This window comes from Colletotrichum destructivum, chromosome 1 (genome assembly GCF_034447905.1).
Source record: "Colletotrichum destructivum chromosome 1, complete sequence".
Lineage (NCBI taxonomy): Eukaryota > Fungi > Ascomycota > Sordariomycetes > Glomerellales > Glomerellaceae > Colletotrichum > Colletotrichum destructivum.
Genome location: NC_085896.1, coordinates 274,555 through 296,814, shown reverse-complemented (window position 1 = coordinate 296,814; position 22,260 = coordinate 274,555). Strand labels below are relative to the sequence as shown.

General features: G+C 54.9%; 13 protein-coding genes across 13 annotated transcripts; 4 read left to right on the top strand and 9 right to left on the bottom strand.

The window, feature by feature from the left end:
• Positions 1-1,066: 1,066 nt before the first annotated feature.
• On the bottom strand, positions 1,067-1,921 carry CDEST_00099 (Putative glycosyltransferase, DXD sugar-binding, nucleotide-diphospho-sugar transferase; the record flags this gene model as incomplete). The annotated part of the gene is made up of 1 exon (XM_062916258.1): positions 1,067-1,921. The coding sequence occupies one exon, from the start codon at positions 1,919-1,921 to the stop codon at positions 1,067-1,069; it is 855 nt and encodes a 284-aa protein (XP_062772309.1).
• An 867-nt stretch (positions 1,922-2,788) lies between these two features.
• Positions 2,789-3,599, top strand: CDEST_00098 (uncharacterized protein; the record flags this gene model as incomplete). Its single annotated transcript, XM_062916257.1, has 3 exons — positions 2,789-2,792; positions 2,884-2,973; positions 3,145-3,599. The coding sequence occupies 3 exons, from the start codon at positions 2,789-2,791 to the stop codon at positions 3,597-3,599; spliced, it is 549 nt and encodes a 182-aa protein (XP_062772308.1).
• A 1,246-nt stretch (positions 3,600-4,845) lies between these two features.
• On the bottom strand, positions 4,846-5,383 carry CDEST_00097 (uncharacterized protein). Its single transcript, XM_062916256.1, has one exon. The coding sequence runs from the start codon at positions 5,259-5,261 to the stop codon at positions 4,902-4,904; it is 360 nt and encodes a 119-aa protein (XP_062772307.1). The 5' UTR covers positions 5,262-5,383; the 3' UTR covers positions 4,846-4,901.
• A 1,240-nt stretch (positions 5,384-6,623) lies between these two features.
• CDEST_00096 (Putative glycoside hydrolase family 17, glycoside hydrolase superfamily) lies at positions 6,624-8,424 on the bottom strand. The gene has a single exon (XM_062916255.1). The coding sequence runs from the start codon at positions 8,102-8,104 to the stop codon at positions 6,824-6,826; it is 1,281 nt and encodes a 426-aa protein (XP_062772306.1). The 5' UTR covers positions 8,105-8,424; the 3' UTR covers positions 6,624-6,823.
• Positions 8,425-9,693: 1,269 nt separating this feature from the next.
• CDEST_00095 (Putative NTF2-like domain superfamily, SnoaL-like domain-containing protein) lies at positions 9,694-10,468 on the bottom strand (the record flags this gene model as incomplete). The annotated part of the gene is made up of 2 exons (XM_062916254.1): positions 9,694-10,214; positions 10,300-10,468. 2 exons carry the CDS (start codon positions 10,466-10,468, stop codon positions 9,694-9,696), a joined length of 690 nt encoding a protein of 229 aa, XP_062772305.1.
• A 226-nt stretch (positions 10,469-10,694) lies between these two features.
• On the top strand, positions 10,695-11,234 carry CDEST_00094 (uncharacterized protein; the record flags this gene model as incomplete). The annotated part of the gene is made up of 1 exon (XM_062916253.1): positions 10,695-11,234. The coding sequence occupies one exon, from the start codon at positions 10,695-10,697 to the stop codon at positions 11,232-11,234; it is 540 nt and encodes a 179-aa protein (XP_062772304.1).
• A 377-nt stretch (positions 11,235-11,611) lies between these two features.
• CDEST_00093 (uncharacterized protein) lies at positions 11,612-12,481 on the bottom strand (the record flags this gene model as incomplete). Its single annotated transcript, XM_062916252.1, has 1 exon — positions 11,612-12,481. The coding sequence occupies one exon, from the start codon at positions 12,479-12,481 to the stop codon at positions 11,612-11,614; it is 870 nt and encodes a 289-aa protein (XP_062772303.1).
• Positions 12,482-13,172: 691 nt separating this feature from the next.
• On the bottom strand, positions 13,173-16,013 carry CDEST_00092 (uncharacterized protein). The gene has a single exon (XM_062916251.1). The coding sequence runs from the start codon at positions 15,083-15,085 to the stop codon at positions 13,448-13,450; it is 1,638 nt and encodes a 545-aa protein (XP_062772302.1). The 5' UTR covers positions 15,086-16,013; the 3' UTR covers positions 13,173-13,447.
• A 157-nt stretch (positions 16,014-16,170) lies between these two features.
• CDEST_00091 (uncharacterized protein) lies at positions 16,171-17,327 on the top strand. The gene is made up of 2 exons (XM_062916250.1): positions 16,171-16,300; positions 16,350-17,327. The coding sequence occupies exon 2, from the start codon at positions 16,544-16,546 to the stop codon at positions 17,318-17,320; it is 777 nt and encodes a 258-aa protein (XP_062772301.1). The 5' UTR covers positions 16,171-16,300; positions 16,350-16,543; the 3' UTR covers positions 17,321-17,327.
• Position 17,328: 1 nt separating this feature from the next.
• CDEST_00090 (uncharacterized protein) lies at positions 17,329-18,214 on the top strand. Its single transcript, XM_062916249.1, has 2 exons — positions 17,329-17,880; positions 17,936-18,214. The coding sequence occupies exon 1, from the start codon at positions 17,330-17,332 to the stop codon at positions 17,789-17,791; it is 462 nt and encodes a 153-aa protein (XP_062772300.1). The 5' UTR covers position 17,329; the 3' UTR covers positions 17,792-17,880; positions 17,936-18,214.
• Positions 18,215-18,397: 183 nt separating this feature from the next.
• On the bottom strand, positions 18,398-19,024 carry CDEST_00089 (uncharacterized protein; the record flags this gene model as incomplete). The annotated part of the gene is made up of 1 exon (XM_062916248.1): positions 18,398-19,024. One exon carries the CDS (start codon positions 19,022-19,024, stop codon positions 18,398-18,400), a length of 627 nt encoding a protein of 208 aa, XP_062772299.1.
• Positions 19,025-19,039: 15 nt separating this feature from the next.
• CDEST_00088 (uncharacterized protein) lies at positions 19,040-19,270 on the bottom strand (the record flags this gene model as incomplete). Its single annotated transcript, XM_062916247.1, has 1 exon — positions 19,040-19,270. The coding sequence occupies one exon, from the start codon at positions 19,268-19,270 to the stop codon at positions 19,040-19,042; it is 231 nt and encodes a 76-aa protein (XP_062772298.1).
• A 1,097-nt stretch (positions 19,271-20,367) lies between these two features.
• On the bottom strand, positions 20,368-21,456 carry CDEST_00087 (uncharacterized protein). Its single transcript, XM_062916246.1, has one exon. It carries the CDS (start codon positions 21,296-21,298, stop codon positions 20,369-20,371), a length of 930 nt encoding a protein of 309 aa, XP_062772297.1. The 5' UTR covers positions 21,299-21,456; the 3' UTR covers position 20,368.
• Between the last annotated feature and the right edge of the window lie 804 nt (positions 21,457-22,260).

Genomic DNA, 22,260 nt, shown 5'->3' with positions numbered 1-22,260 from the left:
GTGATATTCTCCATATCCTCAGAAGTCTGGTGGCAAAGGTGGGGAAATTACTCCACAAGTGTATAGAGTTAAAGACCCCTTATATCGTTCCCGTAGCAGCAATCCAGCGTGAGTATGTTGACATAGAAGGAAAAGACACAATGTTCGCGCACCCTTTCTCTGCCCAATTTCTCCAATACAGAATCCGTACATGTATGTGAGACTCTGCAAGGTGCGTAGCAAGTGCATTGGTACTGTCTCAGGGGTTGTCAGCCTTGTTCTCTGGCCGGCGACCGTGATACCCTCAAACCTTCCATCCACTACACCCATGCCCTTATAGCCGTCATCACCTCTGGAATTTTGACACCTATAACTGTGCTACGACTTTAATTTAGGTACATTTGGTTTTGAATTTACTCGTTAGAGGCATGAAATTAGGCAACGGATGCCCTTCAAATTTGAGCAATTCCATTTCACCGAGGGCTTTTGCCTTCCTCGAAGGTGAATTGTACAAATCCTTCAAATGAGAGATTCCATCGTAAATCTGAGATCCATAGTTGCTGGACGGACGAAAAGATGGTCAATCTAGCTCTCAGCATGTCTAAATAGATTGAAAAAGAACAAGAGATGTCAGCCAACGCGACGTTGCGGGATCGAGTGACACTATGATCCTCTTGGCCCATGGAAACGACTAGGAGTTGAGTAGCGATGAATGACCATCCTGGCAGCTTATAGTCCAAACTAAAGGGCGTCTTAGTTATTGTCATCCCTAGGGGTTGCCGCCGGTGTCGACGAAATTAGGAGAGAAAGGTCTTTAAAAACAAGACGATGATCTCGATAGCAAGATAAGTTTATGTAAATTTTCATTGTCGTCTAATGGTGAGTGATTAATTGTCTAAAGGACAGTGAGCGTGACTCTGTGATGGACGTCTTCTTTCCATCGATTCTCCGGCCAAAAGTCCACCCCCGACAAGCAATTCTCATCCCGGATGTCCCTGTCGCCACGAGCCTATGAACAAATGTTCTACGAGGATGCTCGGGTCTCCCTTCTTGTGGGTGTGCTCATGCGCCAGCCACCCAAAGCTCTCTATCGGCAACACCAGCACATCCCCAATCTTGCGCGGGGCCGCGAGCGATTCCAGCTCGTCGCCCGTGTGCTCCTCGCCCGTGACTGCGTGAAGTAGTCCATCAGGGCCTTGGTGAAAGCGAAGGGACCCGTGGTGGTCATGACGTCCTCAAAGGTGGTGGGGGCGCCCTGGGGCTTGGAACCAAGCAGCGTCTGCAGGTCGCGCGTCACCTGGTTGACCAGCATCTGGATCACGGGGTGACCGGGCTTCGCCAGGACGGTGTACTGGCAGAGCTGGACCGAGTACGGGGACCCCTTCCAGATGGGCTTCTTGTGGTGGTCGTTCTCGATGCCGATGACCAGGTTGACCGAGTCGAGGTACCCCTCGGGAATCCACTTCGACACGGGCTGGTGCGGGTAGACGTCGATGTCGGCCCACACGCCGCCCTCGCGGAGCAGGATGAGATAGCGCAGGAAGTCGGCCTTGAGGATGTGGTCCTGCATGTTCGCGAAGAGGTCCGCGATGGTCGCGTCGAAGTTGTCGCGGACGTAGGCGTCAATGTTGGCGTCGGTGATGCGCTCGTAGCGCCACCCGGGGTTGACGACCCTCCACTGATGGGGGAAGCCGACGGTGCGATCGGTCGGGTCTTGCGAGTCGTCCTTCCAGCTCTGCCATATCTTGGCCGGGAAGGGTTTCTCCAAGAGCGATTGCGGCGACGGCAGGTCCGCATGATCCGCGGATGGTGGTTGATGGAATATGTTTGTCTGAGGGCCGTACAGCCACACTGAATTGATCAGCAGCACGACCAGCACGAAGCTGACCAGCACTGCGACGGCAGACCTGCTGGATATCGCCGACGGCAACATGGTCAACATGGTGCTTTGGCTGTCGAGGCCGGATGAGACGAGGAGTGAAGCCCGATGATATGTAGCCAGAGAATTGGATGATGAATAGCAAGAGTAAGAGATTGAGAGAGTGAGTGAGAGGGGAGGAGAGGACCTGCAGTGCAGCCACAGAGGTACGAGGGCAAACACACAAACACAGCAGCCAACCGTCATGCAGGCATCACGACAGGGGTCGTTTCACGTGCCTCTTTTTTCTCTGCAGTTGGTTGCTGGTTTAACCGCCCGGAGCAGTTTGCCATTCTTAGAACCGACCCAAGACTCTGGAACCAACCGGCCAATGATGCGGTGGCAGATGCAACTTAGACGCGCGACAAAAGGACAATGCAAGCAAGTGTGGCCGTCACCGAAACGAAAATCACCAACAGACAAGACATGTCGTTGTTCTCTGTCGACTGACTATGCCCCTCTGGCCGAAGAGGCAAAAAGGGAGGTCGTATCGCGGAACCTCTCCCGACCCGTGTGAGCGATGTGCGACCTTCCTTTCCTTTCATGCCAATCCTCCTTCTCTTCGTGCTAGATCTGTCATGAACGCTCTGCCTCACCGGCGATAAATTTAGGTTGTCGGCGAGCGCTTTGACGATGGACTGTTCTTTTTCTCTTCTATTCTTTTGCCTGCTGCAAATCACCTCAGTCGTCGGCAAGTGTTATTTTCCAAATGGGAACGCCGTGCTGGACGACTTTCCCTGCGATCCCGATGCCGACGACAGCCCGTGTTGCCATGGCGGTCTCGGATCGGCCTGTTTGTCCAACAAGCTGTGTCGAGGGCCCAACGGGAACACGGTCAGAGGATCTTGCTCGGATGAGAGCTGGAACTCGCCATTGTGTGCTCACTACTGCATGAGTAAGTATCCTAAAGACGATCAGAGTCCAAGAGTCAGATGGCGTTGTTGGTGAGAAAACCATACAATATACTGACCCGAGACGTTCCGCAGGCGCGGATACCGGAGGGACGGACCTCGTCTCCTGCTCCAACGTGACCGGCATCGACACTTCGTATTGCTGCGATCACGCCCCCAACTGCTGTAACAGCGGCGTCGGCCGATTCGACGTCCTCCCAGCCGAACCACAGGTCTGGGCAACCTGAAATCGGGAATCAAGCCGATTTCTCGTCATCCTTCAAACGTCCTCCAAAAGCTCGACTTCGACGTCAATCCCTTCCTCCACAACGTCGGATGTAGCAACAACAGCGTCAGCGGGCCCGACTCCGACAGGCACCATCCCGTCGACACCTCTGACAGCGGGAGGTCAAAGTCGGACTTCTGCGGAGCCCGTACCTACGGCGGCACTAACCCAGGGAGAGGCTGAGAAGGACCCTGGCCTGTCGACCACGGCCAAGGCAGGTATCGGCGCGGGTGCGGGCGCGGGCGCCCTCCTCGTTGCGGCCATAGTGTATCTCCTACTCAAGATACGAAGCAACAAGAAGGCCCTACAGGCTCAGCAGGCACAGCAGGAGGCCCATCGCTGGCCTGGAATGTACCAGGAACCGCCAATGGGGCCGGTCTACTACAACAACGGCCTGCCAGAGAATTGGGCCCCGCCTCGAGCCACAGAGGTGAAGACACCGCCCGTCTTTAATGGAAGCTATGAGATGGATGCCCGGCCGGCCGAACGACACTGGGCAAGAGTAGAGCTTCCGACGAACCCTTGACGCTTTCAGGCTGCCGTGTTTCCCCGTGAGTCATCATTCGCTTCACGTCCGTCCGCATGTCTGCAGATCTTGGGTTTGGGTATCAAGCAGCACAAGCATCGTGTACACGACGATTGATCCTGTAGTATAATTGAGACGATTTTTTTGCATTCGGAAGCATCGTGACACAAAGATTCCCAGGCCACGAAGTCGACAGCTCCGCGAGAAACATCCGGACAGAGTCCTGTCGTGCGGTATCTCGTCCAGCATGTCTGTAAACCTTCCAGTGTCTCCGTACATTGCTCTTGTAATATAACAGGTCACAGGGCTAATCGTAGGCACCAGCGTGCGTTGACGTTGGTTTGAAACCCCCCCCCCGCGAAGTGCCAACAGTGTACCTACAATCTTGAATGTCTTCAAGCATAGTCGCGTTGATGTCAAGACAAAAACTTCTTGGCATTCGAACAACCAAATGTAGTTTCATACTTGGAAGTCCAGTATGTACCATTCATTAACGTCTTTACCAGATACAAGATAGGTAAGCGTTGCTTCAATGTGTACGAAGCTTACCTGGCAAGACGTGGTTTTAACCTCGCGTCGTTAGGTTAGCTAGGGAAACCCTGCAACGGCCCTGTCACCAAGGTTTTCCTCCAGGCCAGGCAGGTACTAATGACTGTTAAAGTACGTGGTTGACCAGCCAGAAAAATAAGCCGTCATTTCACTACTCGACGTCCAGGACTTGAATTGCGCGCGAGTCCCAAAACATGCAAAAATGAAAGGGACGAGACTCGAACTCGCGCGGGTTGCCCCACCAGGAAACAGATGTTAAGCTGACCTTAACCTGGCGCCATAACCAACTCGGCCACCCTTCCGTGAAGTGATTCTGGATCGTGATCCTCGGAATCGAATGCGGATGCTAGTGGAGGCCCGGAGACATCTCATATCTTCTCATGGCGAGCTGGGCGGCGTGTGTGTGTGGGCAACATGGAGCTTAGGGCTATGGGGGACGCCGGACGGGGGAGTAGTGAGAGATCCACCACCGCTGTCGACGAAGTGGGTTTTTGCCCGAAAGGGGGAGACGTGCAGTGTGATTATGGAGGTTGACAACCGGCAATTCCATAAGAGAAAGAGAGAGAGAGAGAGAGAGAGAAAGTGCAGCTTTGGAGAATATCGCATTCCAAAGTTTGCTCAAGAGGGGGCCTAGTCAATCAGGTTTCGACGGGTTTGAAACTTGCTACCGATTTCAGGCTCTCCTTCTTATCATCCCACCCGAGTCTCAACCCACCCCGGAGCCGCACAAAGCTAAGACATCGGTCCTCTTGTCTATGACGTCTCGTAAGGTTTCCGCTGAAGTAGACCCGGTTGGGAGGACCGTAAACCATTTCGCGGCTGAGACAAACGGCGCCAAGCATCGACCGGTCGGCGGGCGCAACTAGAAACGTGGTAGGGGGCGCGCCCGAGAAGGCCCTCCGTTGAAAGAAGGCCCTTTGATGGGGGGTAGTCCGACCGGTTGTGTCTACAAAAGATTCGTCTCCCTATCAACTCAAGAGATAACGTTCCCTGGGATGATGCATGTTTTTTCTCCAAAGACGAAAAGAAAACGTCATCCCCAGATCGCCAAAAAAGGGTTACACTTACTTGCCAAAGACCAATTACCCCCCAAAAGAGAAACATTGGGACCATTTTTGGTACTCGTCGACAACGGCTTAAAGGGGGGCGGAGGATGGGGGCAACCCCTAACCCCACTACAACAAAAGCCAAATGTCAATTCAATGATCACCGCCAGGGAACGCGCGCACTGCCACTGTCCATAAAAAGAACAAAAAAATAAAGAAGAAGAAGAAGAAGAAGAAGAAACAGGGAAAAAAGGAAAACATCCTGCCCCGTTCAAATGCTCATCCCCTAAGCGAGAGAGCCAAGTTTCCTTCTCTGTTCTCTCTGACCCAGCTTTATCCCATGTCCCCCCCCCCCCCATCTCCATCTCCAATCTGGCATATGCATATGCAGCAACAAAGCCTAGACCTGAGCCTATTGCCAAGTTTCTCTCCTCTCCTCTCCTCTCCCTCTCCTCCCCCCTCCCTCCCGCGCCGCTCACCCGCCGCCCTTCACCGGGCGGCTTTTCTGTTGCCGAGTCTCTGTGGTTCTAGCTCCAGCTCTGGCTCTAGCTCCAGGTACCGCGAGGACCTGATTCGCCGCGTGCCTGGGGGCGTTTGTTGACATTACCTGTTCGGATACAGAGTCGCCGAGGAGAGACAGTTTTCGCATAACATACGTAATCGCGCACGCCTCATACTGTACAGAGTACGTTCTAAGGCGGCCGGCCCACCTCCCGTTTCCCCATTTCTCTCTTTCTCTCTCTCTCTCTCTCTCTCTCTGTGCCCTCTCTCTTCCGTCGACTATTCCCTCGTATTCGAGAACCGAACCTACATACGCCTAGTAGCGGGCGTGCATCGGCGCGGCAATGAACCGAGCCGGGACGTTCCTCATCTTGCAAGTCCAATACTTCTTCCCATTTGGAGGTGGCCCTCCCCGTAAGGGCACGAAATTCGACAACCCTCTAAATTTAGCTCGCCACTGCGCCTGGAAATGTGGCACCCTGCTCCTGGGAACATTCACTCACGCCCCTTGGTCGGTGGTCACTGGTCAGGGCGAGAAATACGAACCCAGGAGGGAACCCGGGCCTGCCCAGTGGTGGTGGTGGTGGTCCAGACTCCAGTGCCTCGTACCGCCTAGCGCATCCTCGTCCGGTGGGGTGATCAGCACCACCTCATTTCCGGGCGTTTCTGGGGGTGTGGATTGAGAGGAGGAGGAGGAGGAGCGGCGCGGACTTGGGCTCAAGGTAGGCTTAACACTTGGCTTGCCCGATTGGAACGCAAAACATAGTCGTGAACGTGAACGCGACCCACAGGTCCTCACCGAGTCAGGCCTGTTAGGACACAAGTAGTCAGGAATTACAATGACGCGATGGGCTTGGTGGGAGCCGCAATCACACTCACACACTCACACACACACAAACACTCGCAAGGTTGGGATACATAGCAATAGGTCATCGATCGGTGGTTGGTTTGAATGAGTGTGTATAGTTTTGTAATCGCCTCTTCTTTTCTCCTTCAGTCTATCCTCAAATCTTTCCATGATTATGATGCCGGAAAAAAAGCCACATGTCCGGAGCGGGAATCAAAGACACCTTTGCCAATGCGCTAGAAATTTCACCCAAAAGTGTGCACGCCACTCTCCTTCTTCGCTTAGTAGAGGAGAGCGAAAGCGCCGGCAACAACGGCCAGGGCGCCTGTCGTGAAGAACTGGAGGTTGGAGGCACCAGAGGCAACGCTGGAGGGCGTGCTGCTGGCATCGGCACCGGAGCCAGAGCCAGAGCTAGAGCCAGAGCCGGAAGTGGCAGAGGGAGCGCCAGTGGAGACGGTGGCGTTAGCACCGCTGCCAGAGCCGCTGCTGGAGCCAGAGCCAGAGCCGGAGCCGGAGCCGGAACCGCCGGTGCTGTTGGAGCCGGAGCTGGCGCTGGGCTTAGCGGTCGCGGTGCCGGTGGCCGAGGACGACGAGGTGCCGGTGGGAGTGTCAAAGGTGGTGGGGCAGGTGAGGTTGAACAGGGGGGTGGTGGACAGGTCCTTGGTAATGGCAAACTTCATCGAGTTGTCGGGGTTAGAGTCGCGGAGGTTGTACCAGAAGGTGGGCACCTTGTTGAAGAGCTGACGGCAGCCGATCTCGTCCCAGTACTTCTTGGCGTTCTCCTTGCTGGGGACGGCCTCGTCCCACGTCTCGCCGGTGACGGGCCAGCCAGTCTCCGTGACCCAGACGGGCTTGCCGCCGGCCGTGGCGATGGTGGCCTCGTAGGCCTTGTCGAAGAGCTTGCCGGCGTTCTTGATGTCGTTGCCCTTGTCGTTCTCGTAGTAGGGGTACTCATCGACACCGACCCAGTCAATGGCGTCGAGGACGGGCTTGTTGGTGGTGTTTCCCCAGACGTCCCAGGTGTCGACGTGGCCGATGGAGACCTTGGACAGAGGGGTGTCCTTGAAGGCCGACTTGAAGTCGTCGATGAAGCCGACAAGGGTCTTGGGGTCCGCACCGACGCCCGACTTGTTCTTGACGCCCGTGACCGAGTTGCGGTACAGGTCCTCGGAGCCGATGGACGCGCCGATGATGAGGTCCGTCAGCTTGGTTCCGTACTTGGTGACGGCCTTCTTCAGGGCGTTGATCTCCTTGTCGATGTTGTCGGTGCCCGAGGTCCAGACGCCGAGCAGGATGTACGTCTTGGTCTCGATAGCGGCCTCGAAGGCCTCGATGGGGTCGTCGGTGGAGTAGGCCTGGATGTTGGTGTAGAGGCGGACGGCGTTGAAGTCGCCGGGGGCGCCCTCAAGGTTCTGGGCCGTCTTGAACTCGGCTTCGAAATCGGCCTTGAACTTGGCGGAGCGGTCGGCCTTGGTGGCTCCCGAGTTGAAGCCCAACCAGTTCTGGGCCTCGGCGGTGGCAGCGAGCGCCGTCAGGGCGGCGAGGGAGAGAGAAGCCTTCATTTTGATGGTGTTGGATGAAATTAGAAGAGAGAGAGAGAAACAACTTTGTCTGAACGGTCGAAAATGTGAAGGAATTCGCTTCGTCTAGGGATTTCGTTTGAATCGACGGGAAAACAGGTCCGAGGAGTGAATTTAAATAGTCGGACGAGGGGGTTCGAGACTGTTTGTTCGTTTGTTCGGAGTCCGTCTAGCTGTGACTACACAATAAGGTAAAATAATAAAAAAGAGTGTACTGAGTTGGTGGTGGTGTTGCCTTCGTGAGCCCAAAACGAATGACTGGACAAAGTTGAAAGAGTGAAGAGGTCCAAAAGGGAGGGAGGTCAACAACGGGGTGTGGGATAAAGACGACTTTATTATCGGGACTCGGGGGGGCTGTGGATGTGAATGGGGGGAAGAGTAAAACAGGGGGGGTGTGTACCCCGTAGCCGGTGGAGGGAAAACAATGACGGCGGTCGTATTGGCACGTCACGAAATTAAGGAGAGGCCTGCCAGGGGCGTGGATGCTGGACACTGGACGCTGTACGGATACAGCGAACAGTGGGTACACCGCGAATGTGTGTACAGGTCTGTGGAAACAGGGGGCTTCTGAGGTATCACGTGACTCGAACGGGGAGCCCGTCGTGCCCCTTCTTCGCCTGTGGTGCCTGTCCAAGTTTGTTTTCCGGGGCTGCAGTTCAAGCTTGGAACCTTGGAACCTTGGAAGTTGCACCGCTGGGGCCGCCTCCACTTACGCTGGAAGGGGGGTTCAGAAAGGGCCTGAAGATCATCTCTCACTCTCGCTCCCAGTTTCGCCCTCACTCTTCAGGTCCAGTCTCACTCACCCAACAGTCACTTGCCTTCAGGGCCAATGCCTGCCTGCACGTCCAACCATCACTAATCATTGGACGAACCGGCGCACTGGCTGACGCAGGGGAACGGACGCTCGCTGCCTGCATTGACCTGTCGTCCCGTCTTTCGCGTCCCCATCATCTCGTGGGCTCGACCGCTGCCCAATGCCGGATCGGCACTCGCCGGTTTTTGTTCTCGGAGACGATCTGTTTATGAATAGACAGACACAGGTCGTTGACATGCATGTGAGAATGGAGAGCACTCCGATGCACTCCGATGGACGGGAGTGGCAGATCAAGTACAGACATCTGCACACAGTCAGACATTCCACACACACAAACACTCGGGAAGCCGCGTCAGATGCGCTGCAGTGCAGCAGCAGCATCTTGTTCGCTCACCCACCCGAGATTTAGAACATGGAGTGATTTGAAACAGTGGCTGTCTTAGTCAAATGTCTCCATCACAAACGAAGTCTCCGAACAGAACCCCGATGTCTTGCACTACTGCCCGGGATTTCCTCATGTCGGAGTTGAGCAACCTTTGTTTTTATGCATGATCCACGCATACCTACATTTGTGCTCCTCGCCAGTACTTATTTGCATAATCCACAACATAGCAATTCATCTGGCTCTTTTAATAGGATGGCATTCTTACCTCCCAGCCATCAACGACAATTGGATGCTTCAAATAGGAACTTGGGAGAGCTCGTTGAAGACAAAACAAAGCCAATCTACTAGTGCACTCCAACAGCTACGAACAGTTCAGTCAAACAGGCCAATCGTCCCCTGCTCTCCCGCCAACCAGCGTCCCATGCTTTTGTACATCTTCTCGCAAGACTCTCGGTTCTTTCCCGTAACAAGCTTGGTATCGATCTCGTACCCCAAATTACTCTGCGCGGCGCCGAGGTACTTGTATCCCGTTGGAAACTTGGCCAACACCTCATCTTTGAAGATGGGCACGGATGTCCCGTCCACGGGGACGACCTTGTCCTTTTCGTAGACGAGCTTGACGAAAGCCGCTCTCCAGTCGCTCCGTTCACCGCCGCTTTTCTTCTCACAGAAGAAGATGAAGCGGCAGTCGCAATCGACGTCGTATTCGCAGCCGCCTTGACCCTTGAAGCGCTGGGTGATGGTGGCTTTCATTGTGCCGACGGCGCGGTTGGTCTCCGGGTTCAGCTCGACGAGGGTGCCGCACTCGCGATGCATGATGAAGGCGCCCTTCTCCAGTTGGCCAATGAGGGAGATGGCGATGAATTGACCGATGGTCTGGGCGCCGCTCCAGGCTGTAAATCATTGACATATTAGTCTTTGGGGTTTTGGAGGGCTCTTCGTCCAAGAAGAAAATGGAGGGGGCGATGGGCAACGCACTGGTCCAGACGTAGGCATCTTTGGTGAAAAGGGATCGGAACTTGTCCCACTCGCCGGCATCGCGATAGACTGGCCAGCCCTTGCAGAGCTCCGACACGGCGAGGCGATCAAGAAGCTCGGCGGGCGTGCCTCCAATGCAGGAGTGTTTACTGGTGAGAGGTTCGGCCATGGTGGTGATGGGAGATGAGTGGGCAATGGATGTTATGCTAGAGGTGTTATGTTGATTATGTGGCGGAGCTCAGGGGCGATCGGGTAGACTAGAGAGTCGATTCTCAGTCCAGAGACGATGTGTGAGAGAGGAACAGGGACAGAGTGAGAGAGATAGAGAGAGAGTATGTGTGTGTGAGAAAGAAAGGAAGAGAAAAGAGAGAGAAGGAGAGAGTTCTTATAGGCGGATGTTCCTGTGTGCCGCTGGTAAGATGGCGCTGGCATCGCCCTTTCCGTACCTTCACGACTCGATATGCATCCTGCTTCCCTTAGCCGTCTTGGCGAGTACGCAGCCAGACGTTTCGACCGGAAGGCATTCGCACGGTTCGGAAGTTGGGAGTTTGGGGCTTGCTGTGCCCTCCGGGAAGCGGCATCTCGAGGGTGTAGTTCAGGGCTTCCATATGTTCATAGTCAGGGGTAGGTATTGGCCACACCAAAAAGTTGAAGTAGTCCTTCAAAAGCATCATCATCTCTACCGATTACATAACCCGATACCAAAAACAAAACAGAAGGACAAAAAACGAACAACTGTTCAACGCTCTATTCCTGCAGGGGGATTCGAACTAGAGCGCCCGCCAGGTGTGCAGAGCTCCTGCTTGCACGGGTATGTTTTTGTGCTCCTAAATCAGCCGATTGAGCCACGCACTCATATACCGACTGTCTGCTGGCAGTACTTTCCTTCCTGGATTACAAGTATGGTCGTTTCTCTGTGGTTGGGAAGGGGGTGAAGGGGGGTTGTGCCTGGTGCTGCCTGGCTCTTTCCTTGGGACGGTTGAAGCTTCTCGAGGAAGGAGCTACCTTTGCCTGCCTCATTCCCTTCAAAGTTCCTCAGTGACGTAATGATAAAAGACGGGTATCCGGGATAGAGAGACATCAATAATAGCGCGTACAATAGAAGGCAAATAAGTACCTAATAAGAAAGAGTGTTGGGTAAGGTATTAACGGGAACTGAAGACAAGAATTGTGGATTGTTCGGTTGCTTGATTTAGTCGTGTACCTAGGTCTCACTGACACTTCCCGCAACTCCCATGTCAAACTCAAATCCCTCTCAAACTTGCCGCAATGCCAAATGAATGAAACAAACACCGCTTTGAGAGACCTCTTTTCAGGTCGAGATAAACAACTCGAATAGTAGCAGCATCAAAGTAACCCAAGGACACTTCCTCCACGGACTCGGCTCCACAAAGCCTCCCCTTTTTTGACATCTACACTCCTCCATGCCAGTAACCTCTCTCTCTCTCTCATCAGATTCGGTTTTCAACTGCCAAACGTCCTTAGCCTCGGATTCCCCTTCGATCACTTTATCGCATCCCCTATCATCGCCCTTCTCGAGGGAGGCCGCCTTCACAACGCCCGAAGCCTCGGCCTCGTCCACGATCTTAATCACTCCCCCAAGCGTCTCTCCCTCGTCAAACCTCTCATCATCGGACAGCCTGAGTCCAAGGATCCTACCCTCAAGCTTCGGCATCCTCCGAAGCCCTCGACGTCCGCCGCCACTCCTCCGCCGCGGCGAACGAGGCAACCCCGCGAACTTCGACGGCGCAACGGCATCAACCCCATCCGGTCTGTCCATCCTCATCGTCATCTCGATACCCACAGGCAGGGGCCCGTCCACCGGGGTACTCATAGGCGTCTCTGGCACGCCCCCGGTCCGACTCTCTACGCTCTCTCGTCTGCTGCCGTCCCCGGTCCCGGCCCTACCGTGCTCTGAAAATGTACTCGCCAGCCACGGAGTCTGCACCGGGGGCGTAAAACAAGAAGGCGAGAGATCTCCGTCGCTGTCTGTTGTTGTTGTCGACTCGGGGCTGACAGGGAACGGTTGGAAGTCGGCTGATCGTCCTGAGGGTGGGGTTGGCTGTGCGGGGGACCACGGGACGGGGCTCCGGCCGGCGAAGATGGGGCTGTTGGCGTGTCGGCGGACGCGGATCGGTATTGGGGGCCCCGCGCGACGCCGTCGTGGGGTGGAAACGTACATGGTTGGAGGGAAAATCAGATCTCGATGACAAGTTGGAAGAGACTTTGGAAGCTTGGATTGAGGAAGAAAAACGAAACAGTCTGGTCTTTTTTGAGAGAGAGAGAGAGAGAGAAAGGGGGGAGAGTGTGTGCAAAGGGAACGAACATGGAGAAGGATGAGCTTCTTGTCAAATTATATGCCATTTAGCATTGTCCCCCTCGGGCTCCGGGGCAATATTTCTTTGCAAACCCTGGTCAGGCAAGGGGGACACTGCGACAACGAGCGTCTATGATTGCGGATTGCCCCATCCGGCGTAATCGCGGAACCGGCTCCCTATATCAATCAGAAGAAACTCGGGCTACTTAAACTTGCTGACAAAATTTGAATGGCGAGTTCCTATTCATGAAATGCCTCAAAGGTTGACGTATTTCGCAGAAAGAGTTTCGAGAAGCGAGGGCGCCGGAGCTTGACGTGACTCAAAAGCTCAAGGGTGTGGTGCCGTTCTTGCTCGAATGATGCGGTGATTGCGTCGAGCCAAAGGGGTGAAGTCGTGCCATCCCAAGTCATGGTCTCTCTCTTCTGTTATTTTCAGGTGATAGGCTACGCCCAGGTGATTGTCATGGTATTGGTCCACCCACAGCATCACTATCGGAGGCCTGCCTTCACAAATCATAATGGCGGAGGATCCAAAGAAGCTTGATAATGAGGCTCTGTGAAACTACGCCACACGATTTGTGACTTATAAATTTGCAGTGTTTTTCTATGATAAACAGAATGAAAAGCCAAGAGTGGATGAATCAAAAAAAGAACAAAATCAGTCTAACAGTCAGAGAAACCATCTAGTATCACTGTATCACCACCTAGTGGCCAGTCCCATCCAAGGCTACGACCCCGTTTTCCAACTCCATCGACCAAGCACAGTTGAAAGCAACGCCATCAGGAAGCCTGTCGGCTCAGAAAATTCCAGACACTATAAATTACACATAGTCACTCAAGGAGATCTCCTGGTAGCGTCAGACCCAACGGAGTAGAGGTCCCTATGTCGTATGCATCCAACAACTCCAGGTTGATCGGCACATCCCAGGTCCCTATAATCTTGTCCGCGCATGAGTGGCACCGTATGCCGTTTGTGTATTGACCTTTCTTGCGACGATTGAACCGCATCCAGCAGTTCTTACCTATAGAGTGGTGGGCGTCGCATTTGAGGCGCACGGCGGCGTGCGAGTCCTGCGGGTCGCCCATTTCTTCGTCGCAGACCACGCAGTCGATATCGTACGAGCCGGCCGCGCGGAGCCTATCGATCTCGGGCTCGGTCAGCGGAATGCTCGCGTTCTCAATGGCGACTTCTCGGGTATGCTCGTCATTCAGTGTGATTTCCCGGTTGCGCTTGAGGTGGTATTTGGTGTACCTCCAGGAGTCGTCAAAGGCGATCATGTCGCCCGCAAATCTGTACCGTTCTTGTTCTGAAGCCTTTCTGGCTTGAAAAAGTTTCTGCAATAGGCCAGTAATCTCGACGTCGATTGTTGCAATGGGGGAGGGATTCGGGTCCAAGAGGGGCGTCATAACTGCCGCAACAGCTATGGCTCGCGCAGGAGGCAGACCCGAGTCTACGGATATCAACCTTGCCGCCAGTTGGCAAAGATCTTTACGGAGGCTAAGAGCTTCGTCCGCATCGTGACGGTTGAAGGTCTTGTTGGGCTCCTGCAGTTGGGCACATTGAAGGAATATTTCTTTCCATATGGCCTCTCCCTGCAAGGCCACGATTTGATTGCGGAAAACGTTTCTCCAAATCGATTCGAATCCCGCTTGGTCATTCCAGTCTGGTCGCAGGAAAGGAATAACCGGGGTTGGTTTGGGTTGGGCGTCCTTTGGATTTCTCGGGGCTGTGGTCATGGATGGGATGGCTGGCTGGGCAAGGTGACGCCGAACGCAGCTTTCGTAGGACTCTTGTGATGTGTCGGAGGGGCCTTCGTTCTGAGGCCTCTCGGTATTCATGTCGGTGACGGGCACCACGTATCCAACACCGTGTGCCATTAGATGCGGATCGTACAACGGCCCTCGGCAAGGCCAGTAGCCTCTGTAAGGGAATAGGTACCCACGGGAGACGGCTCGGCGCATGGCTGCGCTGATGTTGTGCATCTCTGTCCAAGTGTTGGTTTTGATGTCGCCAAAAAGGTCTTTTTGCTCTTCGCAATGGATCGCCTCGCAGTTGGGCCCGTTTTCGAAATGGTCCTTGTCGAAGCGGCAGGCCATCTCCATCTTGCACACGCGGAAAGCTCGTTGATCTTGGCCCGGTGCCGGGATCCCGTCCGCCGAAGTGAAAGCCATGATGAGGAATTCGATCAACGATTTGGCGTATTCCCGGGCGGCGGCTCGTGACATTGGGCTATCCTCGGCGGAACCGGAACTCCATTCAGTCTTTTTCGGTTGGGCTCGCGTCTGGAAGAACCCGTAGGTACATGAAGGGCAGGGAACATCGTACGTCTCTTTCAGAATGCCAAGAGCCCCTGGAGCGACGCATGCAGCATATCTGGGGTTGGCGCAGCGATTCAAATATGAGTACCGGTGTTCTGTCGTGGCCTTGTTCGCCCAGCATTTGTAAAATCTCATGATAATGTAACACATTATTTTGTACCAGCGCAAGGCGTTGGTTTCCGTAATTGGGCTGAAGTGAGCTCGTTGGGCGGATCAAAACGAGATATAAGCCGGGAAGTACCTCTGAATATGTAAAGGAGCCTGACCATCATCTCGAACGCAGCGATAAATGGCAAGGAAGGTGGTTTACTGACCTAGTCGCGGAACCGATGACCGAAATACTAGCGTAGGAGAAGAGAACATGCCTCACAAATGGCAATAAAGAGGATGCAATTCTGGTCAAAGGATTACCGACGAGGTTGGTGTAGGTGCTGGGGGGCTTCGATGATTCTGCCTTTATCCTGCCATGGCGGATATGAATTTGCCATTGTTGCGAACTCCTTTTGGATGTTGCAACCGACGAGAGTAGGAGAAATAGCCTCGAAATCAGAAAGGAGACAATGTGCTGCAAGAAAATGGAGCCATTTTCCAGACTCGGACGCAAACAGCCCCGGTTCTTTCACCACAACCCTGGGAACTGGGTTGACCATGTTGTCGATGCAGCCCTCGACTCTCGAGGTCTCGTTTGCCTGCAAGACATTGTGCATCGCGGACACATGACACCTGGGAGGTATGAGCATACCTCCCTGGGCGTGAGCGTCGATATTGAGGTGACGGCAAATTGGACAGGAATGTCGATTTGTCAGGCGTGGTTGATGCCCAATAATAGGTCCCGAGAAGATGGACTGCAGTCTGCAGCTGCACGGCGGTTCATGGTGTAGGCTGAGTGGCTGAGAGGCCGCTGCCCGTCCGCCCTGCTCGTACTTTTTGGGACATCGAGTTTCCTGATGAGAAGTCGATGACTGGATGTCTGACGGTCTTGGAAGATCCGATGAGGATTTGGAACCTGGCTTTTTGTTTGCGAAGAATGAATAGGCGGCAAAGACGATGCGTCAGGGAACTCACACACATTATGTACATTGGTAGGTAGGTAGGTAGGTAATACCCTTCCTTCCCTTACAGATACCCGAGGGGAATTGCCCATCAAGGTTGGCTGAGTCATTAAATTGATTATGTAAGTCATGGCCTGAATCTGCCCCAGGGATGAGCTTGCAAGACCCATTCGACGATGCATCCTCCTCCAACATCTCCCGTCACCGACTCGTCTCTGTCACGATGAACACACACACTCTCCCCAGCCCCGCCGGACCCTCGGGACAAGCCCAAGCCCTGGTTAACCTTTGGCACTTGCCAACGTGTTCGATCGTGAGTTCGTCCAAGCGGCGGGGACTGACTGAATCCTGACCCAGCCCAGTGACCCCTTGACACTTGAAGACAGCCTTGATGCCCAACCAGCTCCAAGCGTTTATTCGTTTCCTTCCAGTTGACTTTGTCCGTCGTTTCTCGACTTGTCACATCCGGCGAATCAGTGTGATGCTCATCGGTGGAGGCGAACTTCCTCGAGCGTTTTAACCTAGGTACGAACTAGCCAGATCAGCCAGTGCGCAGATGCTGCCATCACCTCACCTCAACAGCAGGCCACCGTCATTTATCCCATGGCCATGCCAATGGACGACGAAAGCCTCATCCGACTTGACTGGAGGAAACTGCCCTCCCCCACGACACCATCAGCAGAAAGGGTCCAACCGATCAAGCTTGGGCTACGAGCGGCCCGACGAGTGCGGGAACCGCTGTGGGAGGGGGGGAATGGGGGGAGGACCATCCATCACCACGCCTGTCACCGGTTCATTGGTTTGGCAGCTGCATGAAGCCCGCATAATCGTCCCCAGCACGCGGTCTCTCTGCTCCTCCTTATCCCCCCTTCCCCATCTTGGCTCGCTCAGTCTCCAGCTTGAGGACATACATACACACACACAGTTTGGCACTCTACCTCTCCTCCGCATTCGCTGCGCGATGCTGCTCTTGCATATGCGCTCCCCGGCGTCGCCCTCTCGGAATCCATCACTGAATCTCCATCAGCCCGAAGGCGAGTTGTCAGCTGCACCGTCGACTCCCTCCTTCTCTTTCACCCTGCCAATGGTCAATGGCAGCCCATGGCCAGCTCGCGAGGAGGTGGACAGCTCCGGGTTTAAATACGCTTCGCGAGCCTTGAGCATTTTGCCATGCCATGTCCGTCTGTCTTGTCTGCTTTTGTGCTTTACCATGTTTACATCTCCTCTCTCTCTCTCTCTCCGTACGATTTCGGCCTCCCAGCTGCGTGAACCATTGATCATCCACCTGTACTCTACACCTCCTTTTGTCACATTCCGTCCTAGTCAGTCCTAGTCGTGTTGGATGTATATCCCTCTGCCATCCGGCGACCGAGCGCCAAGGAGCTTCGGACCCGAGACGGAGGGCCGTTCACTCGAAGTTTCACGGCCACAAGCTCTCATAGATAGACAGGTCTCCATCTCTGGTGGACAGACGACCGACCTCACTGTCGGTATCACAGTTGGCGTCGCCGTTCTTATCTTTCTGCTCGGAGCGGGCGCATTCCTCTACTACTACAGAGTATCTCTCAAGAAGATTAGCCGCCGCCGACGTCGTCGCGCCCGCCGCAGCCACCACTATCATCACCACAAGTCGGTCAGCTCCAGGAGCTCCAAGAGCTCGGCCGACGACGCCTCGGCATCCCACCCGTCTCCTTCGGCCCCGCCTTCTGCTGCTCCGGCAAGCGCTGCGCCCGCCGACCCTCCCGCCGACCCTCCTGCCGACCCCCCGGCCGATCCACCGGTCGACCCGCCTCCGGAGGAATAGCGAAGCGGCCCGGTTGCGAGTTGATGCTTGAGTAGGAAAACTACTACTGCTGGCATAGGCAGGAAAAAGGGACAGACGAGCAAGCTTGAGTGCGTCAACACACAAATTCCCCACGTGATGGTACTGTACTAACATCAGCAACAGACTTGCTCATCTCACACGTCCATCGATGTGGTGTAAGTTATGTTGGTGTGTGCGACGGTCAGAGGCTTGCTTTAAGCGGGAGTTTGCACATGTGCTACGGGCACGGCGATTACCAGGCGCCGACGAAAGCGACAGTTGCTGCTGATCAGATTAGCATTCTACGTTTGCGGTGTGTATCTTTAGTTGATTGAATTGATCTTGTTTTAGCTTTTGCACTACTTCTATGTCTTCTCGGCTTCTAGACTTGCCTGAGCATCGAGAATAGACTCTGTCTACGCCCCCCCATGGTCGATAGACTTGATCAGGGAGGGCAAAAAATTAGGGGGCATGTCTCTCTCTCTCTCTCTCCTCTTCCTCCCCCCTCTCTCTATAATCCTTTCTGTTTCATTCTTTCTCTCTCTCCCACAAAGGAAACATTCGACGGTGACGGATCCAGTCACCCCTTTTCGCAGCCAGATGAGATCACGCAGCCTCCATCTCATCGTCATTCATGTGCGCCTGCCTCTCCCCGGCAGCCTCCCGCCTCGGATCTCGAGCCGCTCCTCTGGGCGCCCCACGAAAGGCGGCAAAGAGCGGGGGCCAGCATCTGTCGCCGCCACCGCCGCCATCCCTCCCGGCGGGAACCTGCTCAAGGCGGAAGTTGGGATCCGCAACCCACCCCGGCCCGAGGTCTTGATCCGGCGCGGGACCGTAGCCGACGAACGCATCACCTCCCATCCCAGCTACCGGTGCCGCTGTGGCCGGTGAGAATATGGGCATGGCGGCCACGATATGCGGCGGCAAGAGCCGGACGGTCGAGCCGGTGTCTTGCGAGGCGTGTTGGCCGTGGCGGACCGCGTTGGAGTGGGGTCTTGTTCTGTTCGCCCTGTGGCTGTTTCTCTGGTGCCGTGTCCCGTTTCTGTGGCGGTGGGTGTGGACGTGCCCGTGGTGATGGTGGTGGTGCGTCCGTACGCGGGCGCGAGGCGGATGCTGATGAGTATGGGCTCGAGTAGTATATGTGTGAGCGGCGTATGTAGGGGGAGCGTCCGCCGACTGAGTTTGCGAATCTTCATCATGGACGCGGCGGGCTTTTGCGTATGTTAGATGCATGGAACGTGATGGGAGTTACAAATGGGGGGGGGACTTCTTCTTGCCTTTGCGTGGCTTCATCCCGAAGGCGTCGTCGAGGCAGTAGTATATGAGGGTAAGGATGATGCAGCCGGTCACGAGCAACCCGACGATCCAGCCCGCCGTGCGGGACTTTTCTTCGTCGCGACGGGCGAGGTGATGTAAGATGGATGCCGCCACCACTTCGGCGTTCTCTGCGTTGACGATGATGTCTGGGATCGGCGCCATGTTTGCGTAGATTATCTTTGGCGTTTTATCAAGGAATACTATCAATAACGCACACTGCATTTCTGACTGATGAACTGTTTCAGTCTGACTGTTATGTTTTCTTTCTTCGTCTGTTTCTCTCCCCTTTAAATGCTCGTCAGAAGAAGTTCCCGTTCAGTCGGACGTCGTACAGGCCCAGAATGGATGGACATGGTGAGTGGATCACACCTCTCATCTAAAAACGCCCAACAACTGACGGTGGATCGCGTTCTCGCTCTTCTTATAGAGGGAAGCGTCTGATCTTTTATATTGGGCACCTTTATGAGGGAAACCGCCTGGTCTCTACCGCAATCCATACGTTTCGATGGGATGAGCTGGAGCGTATGGACGGCCGCCCTCCCGTTGCCTGTCTGCCGCGGCCCGCAAACATGAAGATGGGACGACAACAGGCCTCAGTCACAAGCTCCCAGCTAGACCAATGGAAGCAGTCAAACGCGCCGTTATCTTCTATAGAAGTCGTCCTCGTGCTGAAGACAATGAAGGTACAAGTATATCTCGCGGGAATCCGTTTCAGGCATGCCCCAAGTGGCCAGATCCATATCCCCCTTTGACTCACTTGCCCACAATCCCAAGCCGCTAGTATCTGTCGCCCAAGGTCGTACACATCACCAGACGGCCGGTATGTAGACCCCCATCTCAGTCAGTGTTTGTGTTCATGATCTACATTGTTGCCATTGCTGACCTTGTATCCCCCCTCCCCCTTCAGATGCGTATACGTGTGTGTGTGTGTGTGTGTGCCCGCAGGCAGCAAACACAACGGGTGGGAAAGGGTACGAGTATTCTAGAAATCTATTGTACAAACTTGAATAAAACCACAGCGGTTTCCCTCCCCTCCCCTTGATGTGTCGTTTCCCGAAAACCTAAAACAGAACAAGCAATCTGGGTATTGTCGACCAAAGCCGCCGCCGTTGGAAATCACGATCGTGGTATCATCTCATCTATCTGTATCGCCGCTCGACGCTCTCCCGCATTCTCGCTCTTTCGTCTCTCCCCCTCCAAGCTTGTTCTTCTTACTCTCTTGCATCTCCTCTCCCCTTCTCTCCAGTTTCCGGAACGCCCTCAGCTCCGCCGCCGACCACGCCTCTCCTCCCTCCTCTCCTCCCTCTCCCGGATCCGCAACAGCACCGCCCCGATCGCGTCTTGCGTCTTTCCTGACCGCTCCACGAAGGCGTCGTAGAACTCGCAGTTCGGGTGGCCCGGCTGCCGCTCGTTCAAGGAAATGAGGGTGTTGGACAGCGTCTCCAGGCTCTCGACCAGCGGCGCGTAGTCGGTCCTGCGTCCGCGTCGGCGGCCGCCATGACTGTGGCCGTCGTCGCGCTGCTGGTGTTGTCTCGACGGGGACGAGTGCCCGTCGCGGGGGCTGCGATGCCGCTTGCGCTCGCCGTCCTCTTCGTCGTCCTTGCTACCGCCGCCGCCGCCGCCGCCGCTGCCGTCGTCGTTATGGTGGCGGTGACTCCGTCTGCGGGATCGATCCTGGGAACGCTCGCGCGAGTGGTTGTATCGGTTCCTGCTGTACGCCCTGTCCCTCCCGTGCCCGTGACCCTTTGCGTTGGCTCTCGTATCCTCACGCTCTTCTCGCTCGTCTTCGCCACCGTTGCCGCCGCCGAAGCGGTCTACGGCCTTGGAGAGGATGTTCTTGCCTAGGTGCTCCAGCATCTCCACGTCCAAGTTCGGAACGCCGCCTCTAGCGCGCTCGTCATCGTCGTGGCGGCTGTTGCCCCGGGTGCTGAGGCGCCGGTCGTCGTGGTGTCTTCCTCCCTTGTCGTCGTCGCCGCCGAGCTTCTTCATGTACCTGTGAACAGCATATTCGACGAGTCCCCGCGCGAGTGTCTCGAGAATAATTTCGATCTGGCCATGATGGTTCCCTCCTCCTCCACCGCCGTATCGGTCGCGATCGCGGTCACGGTCGCGGTTTCGGTTGCGGCTGCCGCGGCTCGGGGACGGCGCCGTGTTTCGGGAGCGCGTTAGTGTTCGTAATAAGCCGTCCATGGTCGTGTAAAGTAAGGATGCATCGAAAAAGTGCTTGAAAGTGTGCAGTAGAAGCAGTGAACGAGTGTAAGTGTACGAGTGTGTAAGTGCGTAGGAGTGAGCGTCAAAGTGTTGGTGCTGATTTACAATTTGGAGAGAAATAACCGACTGTCTACTTCCTTTTTTCCCCTTCTGTTCCCTTTTCTTATGGTTCGGGAGTGACTCGTTGGTGTTTATTTAGCTTGCGCTCGGTGGTGGCGCTGGCGAGTCGCGGGTCGTCGTGGTCATGTGGTGAAGTGGTGATGGTGCATTTCCCATGTGATTGAGTGGCCGCCTGCCCCCAAGTCCTCTTTTCCCCCCGGCGGATGTGAGACACATTCGGGTGGACTCGTGAGTGACGAGAGTCAGTAGGCTGTTATTCCCTTTCTGCAAGCAGAAAAAATTTGTCTTAATGTCTTTTCCGTGTTTTGGATGACCTTCGTCTGCTGCAGTTCCGGCGTGCGATATTTTGTCGTGGTGGTGGTTGGTGGTTGGTGGTGGATGAGGTATAGTGTGAGGCAGCCCAGTGAAGTCGGCAGTGCTGCCTTTAGGCTTCTCTAGCCTTTGGATAATAACTCGCGTGGTTTTATCAGGGGATGGAATCAATAAGGGCACTTTGAGACCTGGAAGGCTCCCGATGAATACTACGGATGGGGTGTGTATAAGTCTACTGCGTGGTACCTATTGAGTGATGAGCCTCCCTCAGTGGGAAGGTCCGGCAATGACAGGCACCAGGAGCTTTTGAATATTGGCTGCGACTTCGAGTCAACCCGCATTGTCTGAGTGGGACATGGTCTTGACAAGTGTCCCAATCCCGACGATGGCAGCACAAGAAACGGCTACTTCAGATCTCACGAGGGCTTCTCGGCTCTTTCGTCTGTTCCATCATGGGCATTTCATCTTAAACCGGTTTGCTTCCCACGGACCAGCTCTTTTCTTGAATA